The sequence below is a fragment of the Emydura macquarii genome, unplaced genomic scaffold (assembly GCF_026122565.2).
Source record: "Emydura macquarii macquarii isolate MOO-44397 ecotype Brisbane River unplaced genomic scaffold, CSIRO-AGI_Emac_v2 contig_1451, whole genome shotgun sequence".
Taxonomy (NCBI): domain Eukaryota; kingdom Metazoa; phylum Chordata; order Testudines; family Chelidae; genus Emydura; species Emydura macquarii.
Window position 1 is genome coordinate 21,922,768 of NW_027131588.1, and position 21,216 is coordinate 21,943,983.

The 21,216-nt window shown below is 48.4% G+C and overlaps 1 protein-coding gene across 1 annotated transcript; it reads right to left on the reverse strand.

The window, feature by feature from the left end:
* Window positions 1-9,854: 9,854 nt before the first annotated feature.
* Window positions 9,855-12,724, reverse strand: TOMM5 (translocase of outer mitochondrial membrane 5). The gene is made up of 2 exons (XM_067553464.1): window positions 12,480-12,724; window positions 9,855-10,383 (listed from the first exon to the last, which is right to left on the reverse strand). Exons 1-2 carry the CDS (start codon window positions 12,598-12,600, stop codon window positions 10,349-10,351), a joined length of 156 nt encoding a protein of 51 aa, XP_067409565.1. The 5' UTR covers window positions 12,601-12,724; the 3' UTR covers window positions 9,855-10,348.
* Window positions 12,725-21,216: the final 8,492 nt, after the last annotated feature.

A 21,216-nucleotide genomic window follows, 5' to 3' on the forward strand; every position in this document is an offset into this window, starting at 1 on the left:
CCCACCCTAGGGCCGGCTCCACCCCTTAGAGCCAGGGGTGGGGCCTGCCATGGGATCATTGTGCCCTCCCATCTCCCACTCATCAGCATACCACATGCACGGCTTGGGGGGGAGGTCAGCCCCGAGTAGGCCTCAGGCTCCTCCCACTCTGTCCACTAGGGGAGGGGCGGGGCCTCAGGCAGTGCTAGGCGGAGCCAGCAGTGGAGGTGGCTCCACCCCTTGGCAACAGGGAGCCGATGTCCTGCCTGGGGAGCGATCTTGGGGCTAGGGGCAGTTGTAGTGTGCATGTAGGAGGGGAAATACGTGCACTAGTCCCCTGCATGGGGGGAGGGACGCAGGCACTGTGCTGCTTCATTCTCGTGCGGGCATCCTGGTCCCCACGTGCCGGGTGCATGCTGTCCGTGTGGGGCAGCCCCACAGAGAAACCCCACGGGGGGGCAGGGCGACCCTGCCAGGCCCTGGCTCGAAAAGTCTGGGCACGGGGATGCTGCTGCTGGGGGCTGAGCCGTGGGCTGCAGCGCTGGGTTTCGGAGCTACGCGTGCAGCGTAGGGGCTGGGCCAGACGTGAGCGCCTGGCGGCCGGTAACACTCCCGAATGAGCCCAGCTGCCTGCCTGGCTCATCCCGGTCTTCCCCACCTGGTCCCGGCCCCCACCACCCAGACAGATCTGGGCCTCTAGGGTTGGGGCCCTTCAGGACCTGCCCACTGGAGGGAGCTCCCAGGACGTCTCTGTTCCCAGAGGTGCTGGAGGCCCAGCGGTCACTGGCTCAGTGCAGGGGCGGGGGTAAAAGCTGGGACAGCCGGGGACAGCGCTGTAACCAATAAAAGCCTTCCCAAGAAAAGCAGCCAGTGTTACAGTTGAGAACCACGAAATCAGACCAGTGACTCACTATCATTAACTCATTCCAGCCCAGAACCATTTTTTTAAGCAACCAAAAAGACCCTGGGACAGTAGGTTCTAAAGTGGTCCTGTTGCATCTCCACAAGAAGAGTTCCTACGGGACTATGCTGTTAAAAGCTAATCTCCACCCTGATATTATTGCTATGCAGTTGAATGCTATGTTGATGGATACCACAGATTTTGCCAAAATTAAAACATTCTTGGCTCGACATGTCTAAGGACTAAGAGTCCAGGAACCTGTTGTGGGCACTGCAGGATCTGAGCAGGCAGTACCCCCCATTGACAAAAGACTAAAGATCTGCAGGTCAGGCCTATTCCTACTGGGTAGTTTTATAAGCTAAATAATTGTGGTAGAGAAGACGCTATTCTCTTTTGATTTGCCTCTATCTACTCCATTGCTATGGCCACTATAGCTATTGTCCTCTGCACTGTTTACCAGGGAGATAGCGTTTTGTTCTCCCCTCTTCCCACTGGGTATCCCTTTGGCTTTGGTCACATATGAAACCGACTTCCCTAGCTGAGAACTGCCTCATATATATATTATATATATATATATATATAATTCTACCTTCATGGCTAGTGATCTTACCTGAGACACCTGTATATTTCTGACTCTCAGACACAGCAGCATCCCTTCCCTGGTTGGTAAAATTGCACATGGAGCATTTGAAGTGGGATGTGGATCTAACATTTTATGTGAATGATGAATAAAAGGTATTAGTTCACCCACCTTGTGTCTCAGAAGAACACAGAGGCAGATGACGTTGTGTTGACAGGTGCAATGTAGTGCATGTTGGAAGGAATCATTTGAACTACTGAGGCACAGATAAACTAACTGCCCAATAGTGGTCACCAGTAATGCACAGCATGAGGCTGTCGTAGTAAGACCGTCAGCCATGTGACTTCCAGTTAGAGCTGCAGAACTCTAGAAATGCCAGCGACTGTGTGCAAAGCTCCTGTTGCAGTTCAGTATCATACTTGCAAAGAGCCACCAGATGTCAGCAATCGCATACAGTTATAACACTCCACGAGGTACGCCATGAAATTAAAAGGCCTGCAAAAGTTTCCCTCTCCCGTGAGCAACTGTGGGGAAATGCAGCTGTGTTTTCCTAGTTCAATCCTACACCACCACCACGCCCAAGGCATACCAGAGCTATAAAACATAATCAACTTCAAAGAATGAGGTAACCTATAAAACAGCTAGCTCCCTATCATTCCCCCACAGCCACCCTGGGACAATGAAAATGACGGCCAAGCACTCGGCAGCCCATGCTCAAATTTATTATGAGCAACTTACATGGCTTATGATGAGCGTCTCTGTGAAAAGGTGCAGAACTCACACCATTTTTCAGATAAAAACACCACCATCCACTAACTTTTTTAAAAACCTTCTACAGTCTGGAGGGGCAATTGCAAACTGTTCTTCTGCACACTTGTTTTTCAATTTGCTGGAAAGCTATATTTGTGCCAAGGGGTGTTTATATGGAAGCAAAGATGGATTAATGAAGGCAGGAGAGGCGATGTTTGCATAGAATTCTGGCCACATTCTGCGGATTCAGAAAATAACATCTCTGATATGTACCCAACCAACAGGCAAGCCTAATGTCCTCCAGAGCTTTGGGAAACTGTGAGGCACAATCATTTCCATAGAAAGATGTAAAGGGAAATTATTCCCTATGATCTCAGACCTTTCGTGGGGACACAACACACCTAAATGTCAAGGGACAAGGGATAAAAGGTATTCACCAGGGGGATTGCAGATGGAACTCAAGTCTCTCTAAATCGTTAAACTAAAATTTGCCCTTTGCGTATAAGATATAGAGCTCCCAGTGTTTACAGTTATATCGGCAACCTTGAGAGCATTGAGTGGTGTGCAAGAAAGCTGAAAGACACCAGTCAAGGCTGACCTCTTTAAACGATCATCAGAGAATAAGGAACTTGTGCCACCTTTCAAACTTCTCCAATGATCTGGATATCCCCATTGTCTGCTGGCACTAGCCTTCTTCAGCTAAGTCTTGATTGCAGCCAGTTGTAGAATAACTTTGGTTTCTAAAAATTACAGACAATTTTTTAACACCGAAGGTATTGCAGCCCACACAAGAATTCTATTCTGGACGTCACTAAGATGAATAAAGATGAATTAACCACTGAATTGGAATCTGGTGGTTGTCTAGGGACCAGTGATCAAATGCGATTACATTCAATATGGGCAAAGAGAGGACAGTCCCAACCAGTAATAAGTATACTCGGAGCTTCAAGACGGCAAATTCCCCAAATCTGATGAAAATCTGAGAGAAATTGATTGGGAGGGAAAACTTAGAGATGTGAGTGAAAATTGAGAGTTCTTATTAAATGGCCAAAAAAGCCATGACTCCACAGTCAAGAAAGCAACTTAGGCTAACAGCCCAATCCAATTCAGTGATGGAGCAAAGGCAGCAGTTAGACACAAAAAAGCAACCTATAACGTAGAAGAAAAGGGGAAGCAGACAGCAATCAATATAAACTAGAAATTATAAAATGAAGAACATTGATAAGGGGAGATAAAGACATCAAAGAAATCTATGGCTGGCAGGTCTCAGGACACTGAGGATTTTTTAAAGTCTATTGGGAACAAAAGAAACCCTAGTAATGGTTCAGGCCCATCACTAGATGGCGATGGTAGAATTGTTGATGCGGCCTACGGACCAGAAATATTTATTGAACACTTCTGCCTAGATGAGGATGATGAAGTATTTTCTAGTCCATTAGTAAGTGAGGATATTAAACAGCATCTAGGGATAAACATTTTTAAATCAGCAGACTGTGATAACTTGCATCTAAGAGAATACTGGGGAAAATTCCCCAAGAGTGGAAGAGTGCTAATGTGCCTGTGTTTAAAAATGCAAGTAAGTTGACCCAACTAACCATGGGCCAGTTACCCTGGCATCAATCCAAGTCAAAATAACAGAAACGTTGACATGGAATTCAGCTGCTTGAAGAATTGAAAGAAAGGAACATCATTAATGACAGTCAATATGGTTTTATGGAAAATTGGTCTTGTCAAACCTGATATCATTTTTTGCAATCACAAGTTTGGTTGATAAAGGTAACTATGTAGACGTAATAAACCTAGACTTTTGTAAGGTATTTGACTTTACTGCACAACATCTGATTAAAAAATTAGTATGAGACTGTATCAATAAAGCACACATTAAAGGGATTAAGAGCTGGCTTACCGACAAATCTCTAAGTAGCTGTCAACGGGGAATCATCAAATGGGGGTGTTTCTAGTGGGATTCTGCAGAAATCAGTACCAAACCTGATGCTATTCAATATTTTCATCAGTGATCTGGAAGTAACTTTAAAATCACTGCTGATCAAATTTGCGGCTGACGCAAAGATTGGCGGAGTGGTAAATAATGGCCGGGCAGTCATACAGAGCTGTCTGCATCACTTGGTAAACTGGTCCCTTTCAGAGAAACACACTGAGTTTTAATACAGCTGAATGCACAGTGATATATCTAGGAACAAGGAATGCCAACCATAACTGCAGCATGGGGACTGTATCCTGGAAAGCAATGACTCCGAAAAGGATTTAAGGGCACAGTGAACAAGCAACTGGGCAATGTTGTGGCAAAAAGGGTCGATGAGATCCTTGGATGTATACACAGGGGAGGAATGACCAGGAGCAGTGATTTTACAACACTGGTGAGTGTGATATTGGAATACTGCATCTCCATTTTAAACAGGATTTAGAAACACTGAAAAGGATGCACAAAAGAGCCACAAAAATTATTCGAGGAAGGTTGGCGAAAATGCCCTTAAAGTGAGGGAGTCAAAGAGCTCAATCTGTTTAGTTTCTCAAAAAGATTGAGAGGTGTCTTAAAGACGGTGAATACTTACCTTCATGGGGAGAAAAGCCCAGATATTACAGGGCTCTTTAATCTAGCAGCAAAAGACATAAGAAGAAGCAGTGTCTGGAAGCTGAAAGCAGACATATTCAAATTAGAAAATAAGGCACACATTTTTCATAGTGAGGCTGATTAATCATTGGAGCAACCTCCCAAGGGAAGGGGTGGATTCTTCATCTCTTGAACTCTTCAGATCAACACTGGCTGCCTTTCTGGAAGATCTGCTTTGATTAAATGCATTATGGGGCTCAAGACCGGGGTTACTGGGTGAAATTATCTTGCCTTTTATACAGGAGGTCAGGCTTAATGATCTAACGGTCCCTTCTGGCCTTATCTATGAATGTTAAACTACACTGACGTTCTGAACACTAGCTCCTAATGGTGACTTGTGGTGCAGTCTCAGAGATGCCCTGATATTGATGAATGCTCAGATGTAAAAGAAATACTCATCAAATATTGAATTAGGCCGTTAAATGCTGAGTCACCAGATCGTAGCCCCTGGCTGCCATATTCTTCTGACGGTGGCACAAGCCCAGTTGAGAGAAATGAGAATCAGATTACGCACTGGAGCCCCCGAGGGTAAGGAGACATGCTAAAAAAGTGCATTAACCTGATATATGGTCTAAATTGCTCGCATCGTTTTAGTATCGGCAAGGAAATCATCTCAGATCAGAGGCAGAGAAAATGCTGGTGTTTCCTCAGCAACCTGGCATCGACATTCAGCTCCGGGCACTTTCATGTCAGAACTACTGGTGCGCAGAATGTGATCACTGTTGTCTGATGGCTCAATCCGGCCTGAGCTCTTACCACTCCCATGACACGGCATCTCTCAACGGAATGGTCGGAGCACCGCCCCTGTGGAAACAGGCTATGCATGGCAGGACGCCTAGGGTAACGTTGCCGAAACATTTGTATGGTAAAGATGGCGACTGAACAATAGAAAACTGGTGACTCTGAAACGGGGTCTGGGCTGCAAATCTTTTCAAAGAGGGGTCCAGACTGCTCACAAAGGGCCCTGCTTGCTCTGCTGGGAGCACTCCACGGTCATTACCAAAGAAACAACAACAGCTTTGTTCCGGCAACCAAATCCTTCCGATTGTGGTGCTAACAGCACGGTTTGTCCGTTTTGGTTTCTTACATTGACTGCAAAACAGTCCTGAATCAGGGGCATGTCTACACTGACTCTGAATTGATTCGTTGTGATCCGCGTGATCTTTCAAGCCTGTTAGGTCAACATTCCCCTACCCCCACCCCACCAGGCTTCTCACCTAAATGGCCACAGCATCATAATGTGACCTGTGCAGTACTCACGAGACCCAAGAGAAACTTGCTTGTAGAGGCTGCTCAATACCTCTTCCCTGCCCAAGGAAATGGGTATATTTTTCATTTCGTTCTCCGTGGAGCGTTTCTAGTGTTTCAGACACAAATTCCTGACGGTGCACCAGGAAATTCTTTGTGTGAAGATAAAAAGCCATTGGAAACATGGGGTCACCTTTCAACATGACGTTTCTCACCATGAGGGGAGGCAAATCGTGTCGTAGTATCATGTGACATGAGCTGTAAAGAAGTGCAGCGATACTTCGTGCTGTCCAGACAAAACTGAGAAAGGACAGCATTTGAGCTTAGTTATGTACGAGTCAGAATGGACTGACCGTTCCAAGAGGCTAAAGATTTCATTAGCGCAAGGGTGCCCTCCTTCTCCTTGGGACATGCATACTTTGCCCCTCTTTGAGGATCCATGGACACCCAACAGAAGCAGCAGCAGCCTGGCTGCAGGCAAGAGAAATGCCAGGAGAACTGTGTACAGAGCAGGCTGCGGCAGAAGGCAGGGAACCGCTATGGAGCAGGATGTGATGTCGGAGGTGCAGCCAGGACCAGGTCTGTGTGGGACTTATGGGAAATAGCAGAGGCTGGGCGAAGAGCCGGGAGAGAGGGCCCCCAATGAGAGATACCAACTGATCCTGGCCCAGAAATCTGCAAGTGCCTACTGGCTTGAATAGAGATTGGACAGGAGAGGGCACCTCAGGCACTAACCCTCGATTAGGCTGCCCCCAGGGGCCCAAACAAGAACTGCCCTGGCTCACTTTGAACGATACCTAGGGGATTTACAACCTTTCCCTTTCCTGCCTGCACTAGTAAAATACCCTTTTATTTCGGGTGCCCCGGCCCGACAGGATTCTTTCGGTGCCATGTAGTATAAATACATTCATAGCCCCTTGGCATGGGTATAAATAGCAGTGTAGAGGGTGAGGCCTGGATTGGGCAAGCAGAGTTAAAGACATGCATGAAGGGTCTGGGTATGTACCCAGAGTACATACCATACACATACCGGCCCAAGCCATGCCTCCCCATCTACACGGCTATTTTCCAAAAGGACGTTGTTCATGCCACTTGCAACGTAAAAAAACAAAAACAAAAACAAAAAACGAGCAGCCAAAGGGGGAAAAAATAATTCCCTTCATTTGAAGGAAATTGCCCTCTGTGCACAGCATAGGAAGGCACCAGTGATGGTTGGTCACAACAGGAACTTGTTGATTGTGGCTCTGCTCTTCCATTCGCCAGTCGGGATTTTGCCACAGCATCGCACTGGGACTTCATGCTCAGCTGTTTACCCACCACAACTAAAACCTTCTCAGACTCATTGCTTTCTGGGGTAGTCCTCCTTTCTGTCGGGATGGCCTGTAGCCCTTATTCCTAGATCTGTAACTTTGCATTTGACTGCATTAAAGTATATTTTGTTTGAATGGCCCCAGCTTACCAAGCGACGCCGACTGCTCTGTATGACTGCCCTGTCCTCATCACTTACCTCTCTGCTACTCTTCGGGTCATCTGCCCATTTTATCACCAGCGACTTTATATTTACTGTGATCACTGATGATCCTACAGAACCCCAATAGGAACAGCCCCTTTATGACTGCTTTTTGAGATCAGTCAGATCGCCAGTTCTTAATCCATAGAACATCTGCTCTGATATTGGATAGTGCGAATTGTAATCAATCTCCTGCAGTACAGACTCAAACATTCAAAATCTAAGCGTGTTATATCTACACAGTTACCCGTATCAACCACACTCGTAATTTCATCAAAGTCAGGTTTGTTTGACAAGTCCTGTGCTCCATAAAACTATGTTGGACTGGCATTAACAGCATTTCTATCCTTCAGTTACCAATTGAACCTAGTTCCGCCTTTCCAGGATTGCCATCGCGCTAATAGGCCTAGAGTTACGCAGGTAGCAGGAGCTGTGTGTGTGCAGAGGCTTGAGTCTGAGTCCCACAGGATCAGCTGTTCAAAGGTATTTAGGCGTCAAGTGGAATTTTCATAAAAATCTGGCCCATGGGGACTCGGTTGGTCTCAGGACAGAGTAGAATTCCTGACTCTCCGTTCTGGGTCCCGCAGCAGCTCAACTCAGCATTGTGAGCTTACAGCCGGTATAAAGTGGCTGTCGCTAATCTGGTCCCACTCCAGGAACCGACGCCAGGCTGCCCTTGGGAAAAGGCTCCTTGCTGAGGAAGTGGTCTAGGAAAACGCAGCCACCCTTAGGGTTGCCAACACAAAGGAACCAACATTTCAGCCTGATGTTACCATGCCTTGGGAGAAAGGAACAAGCTGTTGCCCGTGCAGCGTGCCTGTCATCTGAAAACCAGCCCAACGCAACGTGGGGCTGATGCCCTCTGCAAGCGGCCTGCCAGCTGGACAGGTGCATTTTCTTCCTTCTACCCGCCTAGGATTCAGCATTTTCTTCTCTGTGCTAGAAAGAGGCACTGCAGCAAGATACCCAACTAGAGGTGGGAGGCTGGGTTCTTGGTTTTAGAAAAGTGCCAGTGGACTAGGAAGCATCAAGTATTATGGGGATGCGAAAGACATGGCACAAGAGCTGAGCAAATGGCATGTGGAAGCTTTACTGAGTCATTTGGAACAGGTAAGTTTGAGGAAATCGTAATTCAAACCGGAGGCAGCACTTGCTGGATAAATGATTTATGAACTGACACACCACAGTCCCACCCTGTCCCCTCTCAGTTCCCAGACAGGTTGCTGGAAAGCAACAGTCCAGAGTCCAATCTGCAGGCACTCCACAATGGGTTTATTGGGGTTACACTGACAGGCTTAAAACCATAACCCTACCTCCAAGCCCTTCATGTCAGTCAGGCTGATTTCCTCTATACGCCAATAAGGGTTTCCCTCCCCTCTCCCAGTTCTAGAGGCTCCTAGGACTCCTTCTTCCCCTGATGGACAAAACCCCACACCTCCTCCTTGGTACCCTTAATTATACCTGCAGCCAGCCCTCCTCCTCCCCAAGTACCACCCTTTCCAATATATGGTCATGTTCCATTTTGGAGGGTCTGGGGGGTTTAATACAACCCCTTTTGTACCCCATGGGAGGGACAGGGAGCAGGGTCACCTCTTGGCTATGGTCAATGTATGGTCCTAGGTTCATGTTTCTTTTTAACACCGCCCTTGCTTTCCCAGCTGGTTGCTTGGCCTTGCTCTGGTGTCTGTCTTGAAGAGGAGTCAGAACTTTCCCTCATTACACCTTCACTATGCCTTGAAACATTAACTAAATTTTTTTTTTTTTTACAGTAATAAAAAACCCATCTAATTGCAGGCAGGTAAAAGGAACACACTATGTCTTTATTCTTTGCTAACATGTGCATCTCAGAGACTTTAGCTTTCAGGCAGGCGCAGATGCCAAAAGCAGGCCCAGAATACCAGCTCAGGCAAATACACAGGCTTAAATACTTATACAAACAAACTATATATTTATACCTTAACACCTGGCTTCTCAGCCCAGCTGTGCCACTCACTTTTTGGGTGACCCTGGATGACTTTCCTTCTTTATGCCACTATTTCCCCATCAACCTTTTATCTATCTTGTCTATTTCGACTGTAAACTTTTCAGGGCATGAGCTTAAAGGGTGCAGTGGTAGCTCTTCTTTTCCTAATCCCCACACAAGAAATACATTCAAAGAAGAGGACTCTGGTGACGGGAAGGGAGTAAAAAGATCCCCCAAGCCTTCTACTGTAAATTTATTAAAAATAAAGCAATAAGAGAACTGGGCCTGAAATTACTGAATTGCCATTCCATTTTATTTCAACAAAAACATCAGTGAAGTGGATTCAGGTTAACAGTTTCTTAGATGGAGTTCAGGGATCCAAACAACTTCATTCTTTGCACTGAGAAAGGTTCAATAAGATTGATAGCCATAGCACTGTGGTATTTCAGAGGTAGCTCCAGAACAAAGAAATTTGTTTGCACTTCATATTTCTTACAAAAATGTCGTTTGATACAATTTCTGGACACAAGATAAGGGCTGTACCAGCACAAATATAGATGTATGCAGCCATATGGGAGCATTACATGACTTGAAGTCAATCCCAACGACAATAACAATTTCCCATACTTCCAGCTAGGCCACTGCTCTCACAGTGAAATATACTTAGATGAAATTTTTAGATCCATTCAGTATGTGAAGTCTGCCTTTTGACTTCATTTATTGAGAGAAAAGCAGTCACAGTCCTTTGTGTTTCCATGTATCCAGTCTTTACAGCTCTTCCATATTCATATACTATCCAACTTCTTTAAGATGTATGGAGCTGCAAAAAAACATACAATCAAGTTGTAGATTTTAGTTCAATTAAACAGAATTAGAAGTTGTTTTAAGCATACAATTTGCTCTGCATATCACAAGGGAAAAACTAAACCTGTTGTTTGTCCACAAATTGATTTGATCTCTCATCAAGCAAAACAAAAACCTGAGCAACAAATGAGCAAGAATCTGAAGCAAGATCTTGAAAGGTAACCTGCAAAGAAAAAAAATGGGTGTGTTCCCCCCATCGCACCCCCATTGGCTTCTTATGGTGTATGAAGAAGGCTTGGTAGTTAGAAGGATTTTGCTTGCCTTTTTACATTATAAATTCAGATTTATCTATACTCGACGGCTTTCTGGAAGAGTTGGCAGGAAAATGAAGTTACAGTGCCAAGGAAGTGAGACTTGGGTATGTATACATTAGAAAGGGTTTGGCAAATACACTGCTATACTGGCAAACCCTCCTAAGTGCAGACACAGTTTATGCCAGCAAAAACGTGCTTTTGCAAGTACAGCTTATATTTGTTCCCTGAACAAAATAAGCTACCCAAGCAAACGATTTTTGCTGTATTAAAAGGTCAAACCCATAAAGCAAGTTTCTAGTGCAGATCTGACCTGAATGAAGAGGAGTAATTTTTATTTAGATTGTTAGATGTGCTTGTTAACCTCTTTTTAACTCAGTTGGGAGGAAATCCGTCAGTTTCAACATTGCTGCATCTTCAGTGAAGGGGTAAGGCCCTGATCCTGCAAGCTGCTCTGCAAGCAGATCCCTGCATCTGCACAGAACCCCACTGAGTGCATGGACCAGCTTCAGGGACTGAGCAGCTTCCAGTCTTCTTTTGTGGTCCCCAACAAAAAAGGGACATTTCTGTTATTTCTAAGGTAAAAAAACCAAACAAGCAAAAGAAGTCAATCCACCCAGGCCTTTGTTCATCATAAAGAAGCAGACAAAGGCATCAACCTACTTCTTCCTTTGCAGGTCATCTTTAAAGAGGATAGTAGCATGTCTTCCTATACAAATATTCCTTTACCCACCTAATTACATGTATGGTGAACATTTAAAGGATCCTAACTCAACTAACTGCCTGTACGCACCAATGCCTTCCATGACCATACAATGCACACAGCAAGACAGGATTATGCTGGTGCGTTTTCTTGCCCTTGTAGTACACGGTATGTATGTCAGACTCGCTTTGCTTTGTGGACAAGTGGTAATGAATCCGCTCTTTGGCAAATGCGATACTCTAACGGAGAGGGATGCACTCCTGAAACTTTTGGTGGGCCTCACTCCTACTTCCTTAACCCTGCCGGGGGTGGGGGGACTTAATGGCTTGCGAGCTCGCAGAAGTACAAGTCCAGCAGGACGAGCACAGCTCGTAAGGTCACAGTTTAACTCGATCGCTGAACCCGGGTTCGAGCAGGCAGCACGGGAGCGGCTATCCCGAGCTCTGCAAGCCAGAGAGGCACCAGGAGAACCTCAGCCCGCAGCAGGCGCGTGCTGGGAGCGGTGGGGCAGGGAGACCCGGCAGAACCACCCCCCGGCAGCGCTCTCGCGTGGAGCCCCACTGGGGCGGGCCCGCGCTGCCACGCCCTGCAGGGGCAGGTTCCAACCCCGCCCCCGGGATGCACCGACTGCCCCGCGCTCGTCTGCCTCCCCAGCCCGGACAACTTCAGACCCGTCTGCAAACCGGGCCGGCGGGGCAGACTTCCCCGGGTTCGGGTTTTCGCGCAGCCAAGCGGGTCCCTCGTGGGCGAGGGGGGAAGCCCGGCCCCAGCGCAGCCCGCGCTTTTTGCAAGAGTTGGCCCGGCCCGGCCCGTCCAACCCGAGGCGTGGGGGAGGGGAGGGACGAGTAGCCCCGCCCCGCCGCTCCCCGCTCGCTACGCCCCGGGGAGGGGGGGGCAGAGGCCCCGGGCACGTGCCCGCCGCGAAGGCCGGGTCACGGGGCGGAGGGGGGAGGGGAAGGAGAGCTGAGGAGAGCAGCGCGCGCCGGCCGGGCCGACTCACGGGGGCGGGGCGGCTCGCGGCGAAGAAGCCGCGTGCGGAGGGGGGGGGGGGGGGGGAGAGAGCAGCGCGCGCGCCCCCCTCCCCCCGTCACTACTCACTCATCCGCAGCAGCGCCACGTAGAGGAGGAAGGTGCGGACCGAGCTGAGAACATCCTGCCGCATCTTCCGCTTCAGCTCCTCCGGGTCCATCTTGGGCCCCAGCCCCTCGATCCGGAACATGGCGGCGGCGGCGGGCCAGGCTCTGCTCCAGCTCCCGCGGCCAGAACCAGCGCTGTGCGCGCGCCCTACCGTCCTTCCGGGTTCCGGCCCCTCTACGGTACCCCAGCGGGAACACACGCACTATCACCGCCGCGGCCTCAACTCTGCGCAGGCGCGAAGGGGAGAGAGAGTCGCTTGAGGCGCGGCGGCCTCCCTCTTTTGCGCAGGCGCGCCCCTACCCGCCATCGGAGCATGCGCGTTAGCCACGCTGAAGCCGCTGCCGCCCTCTTCTGCGGGGCGGGGCAAGAGGCGGTGTGCGCCTGCGCTAAGAGCCGCGCTCTGCGGCTCGGCCGGCGCGTGGCGCTGCTGTACAGGCACGTGGCGGGAGCCGCCCTGCACCAGGGATGCGCACGGCCTGGCTGTGACCTGTGACCTCCCAGGCCCACTAATGCAGGCTCAGCCCTAGCAATCCCTGGTGCACAGTCGTGGCTGGCTTTACCCCGGCCCGGCCGCAGCGTAGACACGGCAGCGCACCCCCAGGGCCAGGTTGCAGCCGGCACTCGTGCGACAGTCACACCAGGCCTTGCCACGTGCATGGGCCCCCAGTTCAGTGGGCACGCCTGTCGCCAGGCCGTGTGCACGCTTGCGTTACAATGCTGGTTTATGGGTGGAGTCGAGGCCGAAGGCGCCCTTGTGCTCATCCCGGCTGAGCTGCTATGTCACGCAGGCCAGAGAGCGGCCCCAGGTCGTTCCTAGAGCAGAGCGTTGGGAGCAGTGTCCCATCCTGACTTTTACTGGTCAGTGAGGGAGTATCCCCCGTGATCCCTGCGAGTTGTTCCCAGGGTTAATTACCTCCACAGCTACAAATGTAAGCCTCATTGCCAGTCTGAATTGGTCCCTGGCTCTGGCCATTTATGCTTGGTGTGCCTGTGACGGGACCCCGGGGTACAGCCTGGAACTGTCGGACCGTTGTGCCCCCTTAGCTCGCCAGCCTGGGCTGTCTCAGCCCGTGCTACGCCGGTGACAAGCAGACAGCCCCTCCACGTGCTGTGGTCACTCAGCTGTCAGCATGTGGAGACCCATGCCCGGCTAAACTGCATGAAGGGTCTCCCAGCCACAGAAGCTGGATAGGAGTCAACAGTGTGCCCTTATTGCCAAGAAAGATAATAGCATATTGAGCTGCATTAGTAGGAGAATTGCCAGCAGATTGAGGGAAGTGATTATTCCCCTCTGTTCGGCACTGGTGAGGCCAGATTTGGAATATTGTGACCAGTTCAATTGGGGTTGGTCCTGCTTTGAGCAGGGGTCGGACTAGATGACCTCCGGCGGTCCCTTCCAACCCTCATTTTCTATGTTTCTATGATGGGCCATCAACACGTCTGTCTAGCCCTGATGTAAATCTGTCTTACTAGGTGCTTCTTTGTTGCCACTGAAAGTCTGGCTGTGGGCATCTCCCAACTTCACAACATATTTCAGTAACACACACGTAGCAATGCTTCCTAACTTCACATAACAATGATAGTACATACAATTCAACAGGATATTAATGTTCAACAGATCAAGACTTTTAAAATTACATGTCACAGGGCATGCATTTATAGAAAACATACCATGATCCTATCACATTGGTGAATATAGGGGTCCAGGATGCTATTTTGAGGTACAGCATCACAAAATGCACACTGAGCTAGATGCAAATTAAGAGTTTGTGATATCGACAAGAGAGGAAGTATACCGGAAGAAACAGACAGCAGGGGCGAGACCTGTTTATGAATGCAGACAAAGGATTGTTCTGGTTTATCCTGGAGTGCAAGGGGACACACCGAATCCTTCACCAAGGAGGCAAACTGACGGCGAGCTAGTTTCATGGAGGGAGAGTCACCGTCAGCCTGGCTGTAAAGCGTAGCAAGGATTCTGGGCGAGCAGTACTCTGCAAGACATGGGAGTATCTCGTTAATTAAGTTTAGACCCTAGAATGCATGTTATGATTTTATTTTTTATGTAACCATTTGTTTCCAATACTTCTACTGGTTACCACTTGAATCTCTGTGCTTTGTGAAATGAACTCATGCTTGATTTCAGGATGAACACATCTAAGTGCCGTGCGTTGAGCGGAACGATGATCTGAGGCGGAACTGGTGAGCTGTTCCTTTGGGAGCAGCAAATCTGTGAATAATGTGGATGTTCAGTGGACCAGGGACTGGACGAGGATGCTGGGGAGATGCTCAGAGGGCTCGAGGACTGGAGTGGGCCTATCGCTAACCTGCAGAGCGTGACAGTGGGGCCTGTCAGGCCTAGAGGGAAGGGCTCATGTTGCCCTTGGCCAGTGGAGTTGGGGAGCTGACAGACAAAGCTTCCTCACGCTGAAGGCAGGTGGCAGCGACGTGCTTCACCGCCCTGGGTCACCCCAGGAAGCATCGCAATGTAAAATAGAAAACATGAGAGATTGAAAGATGTGGGAAAGGAGAGGAGAGAAAACAGGCCCATGAGGTTGGGAGACTCCATGACGCGGGAGGCTCCAACAATAATCAACTGAGAGCCGCTTGGCTATTTGTGATCCTAGTAATCGCTCCTTCAGCTGGCAGAATGTGGCTGTCACCACTTCCCACCCCCGGGGCCGCTCATCGGGGTGGGCCTGCAGGCTGCGTGGCCTGGCCGTGGAGCACGGCAGAAGGACTGGGCGTCTCCTCACCAAGGTAGCCTCTCTTTGAAGGGTGCACTAACTGTGGGGTGCTGAGAGCCATTGCATCCAATTGTAAGCCCTGTCTATAATGGAAACCACTTCAAGCCAGGGGGTGTGGCAGCACCCCCCGCACTCCTAGGTCCAGCACCTATGGCACCGCCATGATAAATGTGTGGGTTATGGCTAAAGGCAGCAGTGCTGTCATCTTAAATTCAATACCCGTCTTCATTCTTCAGATGAAATCAATATAGGTGGGGCTTCTCCTTCCTAATGAGCTGCGCGTTCCATCCCATGGAGGGTAACTGGCAGCTCTGGAGTGGATTCAAGGCAGTAATTCACCTCAGGGGCGCAAGCAGCTTTCTCATTGCTTATGATGTCAGCAGTTTTCACAGAGCCTAGAGAGTCAATTCTGCTGCATGTTCACACCGGTGCAATTAGTTGTTATCTATTATTCATTCTCACTCCCTGGGCTGTAGGGCCCAGGAACGCTGCAGAGGCAGACCACTGAGCCCCAGGGAGTTAGGGGAACGTGTAACTTCTCCAGTGGATGCATCAGATCATGCTCAGAGGGGGCTGCCTCTTCTTAAGTGGAAGTGGGGGTCAACATGGCATTGAGCTGTTTGGGGAGTGGTTATATGGGATCTTGGGGGGAGAAGCCTTTTCTTTGGACCAAATATGGCGTTTTAACGTTTCAGTTTTACACAACTTAAACTTTTTTATGGCCAAGTGGTCAGAGCACTAGATTGGCGCACAGGAGACCTGGGGTCTATCCCCCGCTCTGCTACTGGCCTGCTGGGTGACCTTGGACAAGTCACTTTCCCTGTCTCAGCCTCAGTTTCCTCATCTGTAAAATGGGAATTTTGATACTGATATGATCATAATGATACCTTCTTTGTGAAATGCTTTGAGATCTACTGATGAAAAGTGCTATATAAGACCGAGGGATTACTATTTATTTTTATTATTATTATTTTATTTGTAAGCAAGGTCTGAGTGTCTGAGGGGCACTCTCCCTGCTCAGCAGCTGAAAGGGGGGGCACTTTATTTGCATGGGCTTTGTATTTGCATGAGAACAATTAAGTACTCAGCATATTGCATGAGCCCACTAGATGCTGAGCATGATGGGAAATGGTCAATATGTCTGGTATTGTATTACAAATCACTTTTGTGTTAACTGCAGGGGTAATGAAATGTTGTCCTTCGATTGTATGAACAAATGGCAGCAGATCTGTGTTTAGCCTGTTCTGACAAAAAATTCACTCATCTAAACAGAGCCCAAGAAGGGTGGTAGACGGATGTTTCAGCATTGTAAGGGCGGCAGGGAGAGGGTGAGAAGTCTCCTGTTGAGATTGCAATACCCCTGGCAAAGGGCTACCCTCAGGTATGGATTGACTGTCTCCTCCCACTGCTAAAAGGTAGGATTAATGATTTCTCTTGGAGTCTTTTGTTCTGCTAAAAGCAGGGACATTGCTCCCGTGTCAGCAGAAGGATTTCCCATGAGCTGAAAGCTGAAATTCAGTAAGAGCTGAGATCACTAGAAGAACTGGGCGTGGGAAACCTTGACTGACAACCAACAGAGAGGAGCGGTTGGCGCCTGCAGACGGCGGGAGCCAGCAGATGGCGGGAGCCAGAAGCGGGGACTCGGCGAGGCCCAGCCATGGCAGGAGGCAGCAGCGGAGAGGGCCTGGTCAAGCCCATGTCCGTCAGAAGCCAGCAGAAGGGGGCTGTCTGAACCTCCAACCGAGAGGTGGACACTGCAACTACGACGGTCAGTGCAGGGGAAAGCAAGAAGGGAGAGGCGAAAGACACACCCCCGTACGCTGGCGTGGGTTCGGCTCATTGTGTTCATGAATTCTCTTTGCACTGGTTCCAAAACCAGTGCTGTGTTACTTCCTTCCTGTTATTAAAGGTTTACTTTCTACACTCTGACTCTGTGCTTGCGAGAGAGGAAGTGTTGTCTTTTGGGGGTGCCCAGGGGATAGTGTGTGGTTTCCCAGGTGGTTGGTGGGGGCTTGAGCCGGTTTGGTGTTGTATCATTGACAGGAACCCCTAGATATAGAACCCAGCCCTTTGCTGCTGCTGTCTCTGCCTGGCAGAAGGGTTACATTTTATTTTACATTTCCCTTTCTAGGCCAATCCTTTAGTAGTTATTGATGATTGATTTCCAATTAATACTGATTTAAAGAGCTGAGAGATTGTAGGATTCTAGTCCCCAGATGAGGCCCAGCAAGAGCAAGGTTGTCTAGTGCAATATCCAGATGGGAACTCCAGTGTATACAATGAAGACACTCATACTGAGGGCAAAACAAAGCTTTAATAACTTTATTAACACATTTCGTAAAGACACTAAAGCTCCAAACAAAAATACAGAGTTAAGGGGTATGACAGGATGGATTAGGCCCAGAGGCCCATTACTGGAGGCCTTGGGGTCCTGCCACACCTGTTCTAGGGAAGGAGCAGTAGAGGAGTCCTCCAAGCAGCCTAGAGTGGCTGCAAGGGGACGCAGCCAATCAAAAAGGCTGCAGGGAGCAGCCAATCAAGGCCCAGAAGGGCCATATAAAAAGGAGTTTCAGGGCTGACTGACCAGAGTCAGTTCCTTGCTGGAGTCAGAGGGTTGTAAATGGTGCGCCTGGTTGGCTAATGGGCCCTGCAGCATTGTGGATAGCTTAGTACTGGCATGGAGTGGGGGAGTGAGAAAGAGTGAAAGACCTCCTGGCTGGTTGCTAGGCCTGAACCCAGAAGAGCCCTGTGGTAAGGGTGAATCATCAGTGAAGGCTGAGACTGTGAGGAAGTGGTCCAGGGAATTGAGAGCAGTTTAGATAAAAGGACATGATTGTGCATGGCTGTTATTCTTAGGGACTCTGTGCTGAGACCTGGTGTAGTGGTTGGCCCTTGGTCTCCTGCATAGGCCACTGGGGAAGTGGTCTACAAGTGGACCGTGATAAACCCCAAGAAGGGGATCTGAACTGTTCAGAGGCCTAGTTGGGGCCTGAACTGACCAAGAGGGTGAAACCATTGCCTCCAGGAAGGAAGCCCTGGGGTTATGGCCCAATACCGGGTCTGTGGCTGTTTAAAGACTGCAGACCCACCCAACCAGAAGGTGGGCTCATGAGAAGTAGCTGCCCTGCTGTTACAAGGTGATATCTTGTACCATTCCTCAGACACATCTAGTCACACCCTTCCTTGGGGATCTGGCGGTAAGAGACAAAGCACCTGCTCTGTCCCTGGCATGCCAAGTGAGTCCAATAATCCAGGCCCAGATTGGCTGATGATGGCCCCCTTTGCGTGATGGTCTGGCCTATTATGGGGCCCAGAGATTCTCATGAATATTCATTCAAATGTCCAGCCTCCCTTGTCCATATCCAACTTCCTCACTCTAATAATGTTGGGACTTGGGGCTGTCTTTTATCCCATAGGTTAGTATAGTAATGAATTTAGCTTATTACCACACACGTCAGTTTGTTGCCAGGGCAAATTCGTGGTTAAGCATCTGCCAACAATCTATCCTAAAATATCCAAGCCTGGAATTGGTGCAGTGTTCCTGCAGTGACCTGATATCGTTAGGGGCCAACTCCTCCGGCCCCCTAAACATGCTATTACTTAAAAGTCAGGGTAACTGTCAAGCTATTTATCTATACCAAAGTTCACAAGCCTCAAAGCCTTATGGGAGCTGCTTAAGCTAATGTTTTACAGGATAGAGGCCTGTAGGTTCCATGCATTACTGCCAAGTGGAAGAAAATGCTGACGCGAGCTCTATCGGCTGCACCTTTTAGGCGAGATTGGTGAAAGGCTGATACTGTTGTGCGGGAAAGTGACATAAATCCAGCTTCTTCCAGAGCAAAGTCGTGCAATGCTGTTTTTGTCGCTCAAGGCTGTGGCTTTTCACCATCTACAATGAATAAGTGCTGCACAGAATGATCTTTCATTTCCTTCGCATCACTGATCTCCGTTATTGCATGACCCTGAGTGGATCTTGTATAAGCAAGGGGGGAAAAGATTCCTTGGTTGTGTGTTTGGGTTTTTGTTTTTTTTTTCCTCTTCTAATTTAATATAACATGATGTTGTAACTTAGTTTGTTAGAGGAAATAGAAACTGATGTCACAAAGTGCTCTGTTACCAGCGCAGTCCCCGAAGAGCACTTTGCGGTCCATCTCCTTGCTAGACATGAGGTACAACTGGGACAGAGAGAGGCAGGCATTGAAGCATGGACCAGTTTTAGCCCCAGTAAAAGGTGCCGCGCCCAGTGACTTCAATAGGAATTGCATCTGCTTCGGTGCTGAATTTAGGTCATGTTGTATATAGCCTCTGTGGTCCTAATCCACTTTCACAACCAATACCCGCAGCCACATATATTAATTTACACCACATGTTATAGAAAGTGTCTGAAATAAGCAATGGGCTGTTTCATTTTTTAGCCACCGTGTGGTGAGGCTGTAGTAAGGCCAGCTTCCGACTGCAAATACTGACAATAATACTCAGCTCTGAGCTAGTGGCTATAAGAAGTCTTGTCTTGTCTAGTCTGTCTTGTCTAGTCTTGTGTCTTATGCACAACGCTCCTGATAATACACCCCAGAATGACATTAGCTTTTTTCCCAACTGCATCAGATTGACTCATCTGTAATCCACTGTAACCCCCGGATCCTTTCCAGCAACACTACCACCTAGCCAGTTATTCCCTATTTTGTAGTTGTACATTCAATGTTTCCTCCCTAAGTGCAGAGTACTACACTTATCTTTACTGAATTTCATCTTGTTGATTTCAGACCAATTCCCCAATTTGTCAAGGTCATTTTGAATTCTAATCCTGTCCTCCAAAGTGCTTAAAAACCCTTCCAGGTTGGTGTCTGTGACACTGGCAGCCCATTGAACTTACTGTGCTTAGACTTTATGAAACGCTTGTAATTTGCTGTATGCATTAATCTCACTTATAATATCGTTCTCACCTGCTGTAAATTAATTTGTAAGTTTTTGCTTTAAGATTGTAGAAAGTGTTTGGTCTGAAACTGTGCACCCCGTCAGGAGGCAGTGTCTCCTGCCCATCAAGAAGGGCTATCAAAACTAAATGGACCATTGTCAGACATCACAATATAAAGTCTTTGCCAATTGCCCCTCTGCAACCATGAAAAGGCGATGTGCAAACCTGTTTATCCCATCAGCTTGAATTCTGGAGGAAGGAAATAAAAATAGCTGGCGAGAGTTACCACCCAGCACCAACCAGAGTCGCCGGAGCTTTTCCCCCCGCCTTGCGCCTTGCTGTCTTTTGCAGGCACCACTTCTTCCAGTCACAGGACAGCCGTGTGTCACTACTTCCAGCTGCTTGTTTCGATTGGTAGTGCTACTTTTCTAAGTTATGACACTTGGCAACGCTCTTCTCTTTTGCTCTTTGGACTGTCACAGGGCCAGAGCTACAAAACAGACGCAGAGATCCCCAGGTGAACCTGGGCTACTCCTACAAGACAGTCCGAGCTGACAGATTGCTACAGCTCTCTCCCCTTTTGGAACCATAGACTGTAACTCATTTGTGTATATATGTTTGCCTGCTTTAACCTTGTAAGAACTCTCATTTCTTTTTCCTAGTTAATAAATCATTCATTAGTTAGTTAATTACAGGATTGGCTAGAGTGTTGTCTTTGGTGTGAGATCTGAGGTACAAATTGACCTGGGGCAAGTGACTGGTCTCTTCGGACTGGGACTACAATATCTTGTGATCTTTGGTGTATAGCAACCATCACTAAGTCCAGCATGCCTGGGTGGCAAGAGAGACGGGAGTGCCCAAGAGGTCTGTCTGACTCCTGTTATAGTGCTTTACGAGTCCACGTTTGTTACTAGGTCGGTGAAATCGAATTACAGAACATACAACCAGACAGCGTGACAGTATCATCCGCAAATTGTATAAGCATACTCTCCTCTATTATCCATGTCATTAATGAAAGTATTGAATAGTACCAGACCGG

Excerpts from the sequence above, each read along its gene's own strand:
- TOMM5 (XM_067553464.1), bottom strand. The coding sequence starts at position 12,600 with ATGTTCCGGATCGAGGGGCTGGGGCCCAAGATGGACCCGGAGGAGCTG. Across the intron at positions 10,384-12,479 it reads CGTGGCGCTGCTGCGGATGA|CTCCATACATCTTAAAGAAG; the intron begins GTGAGTAGTGAC and ends GTTTTTTTGCAG.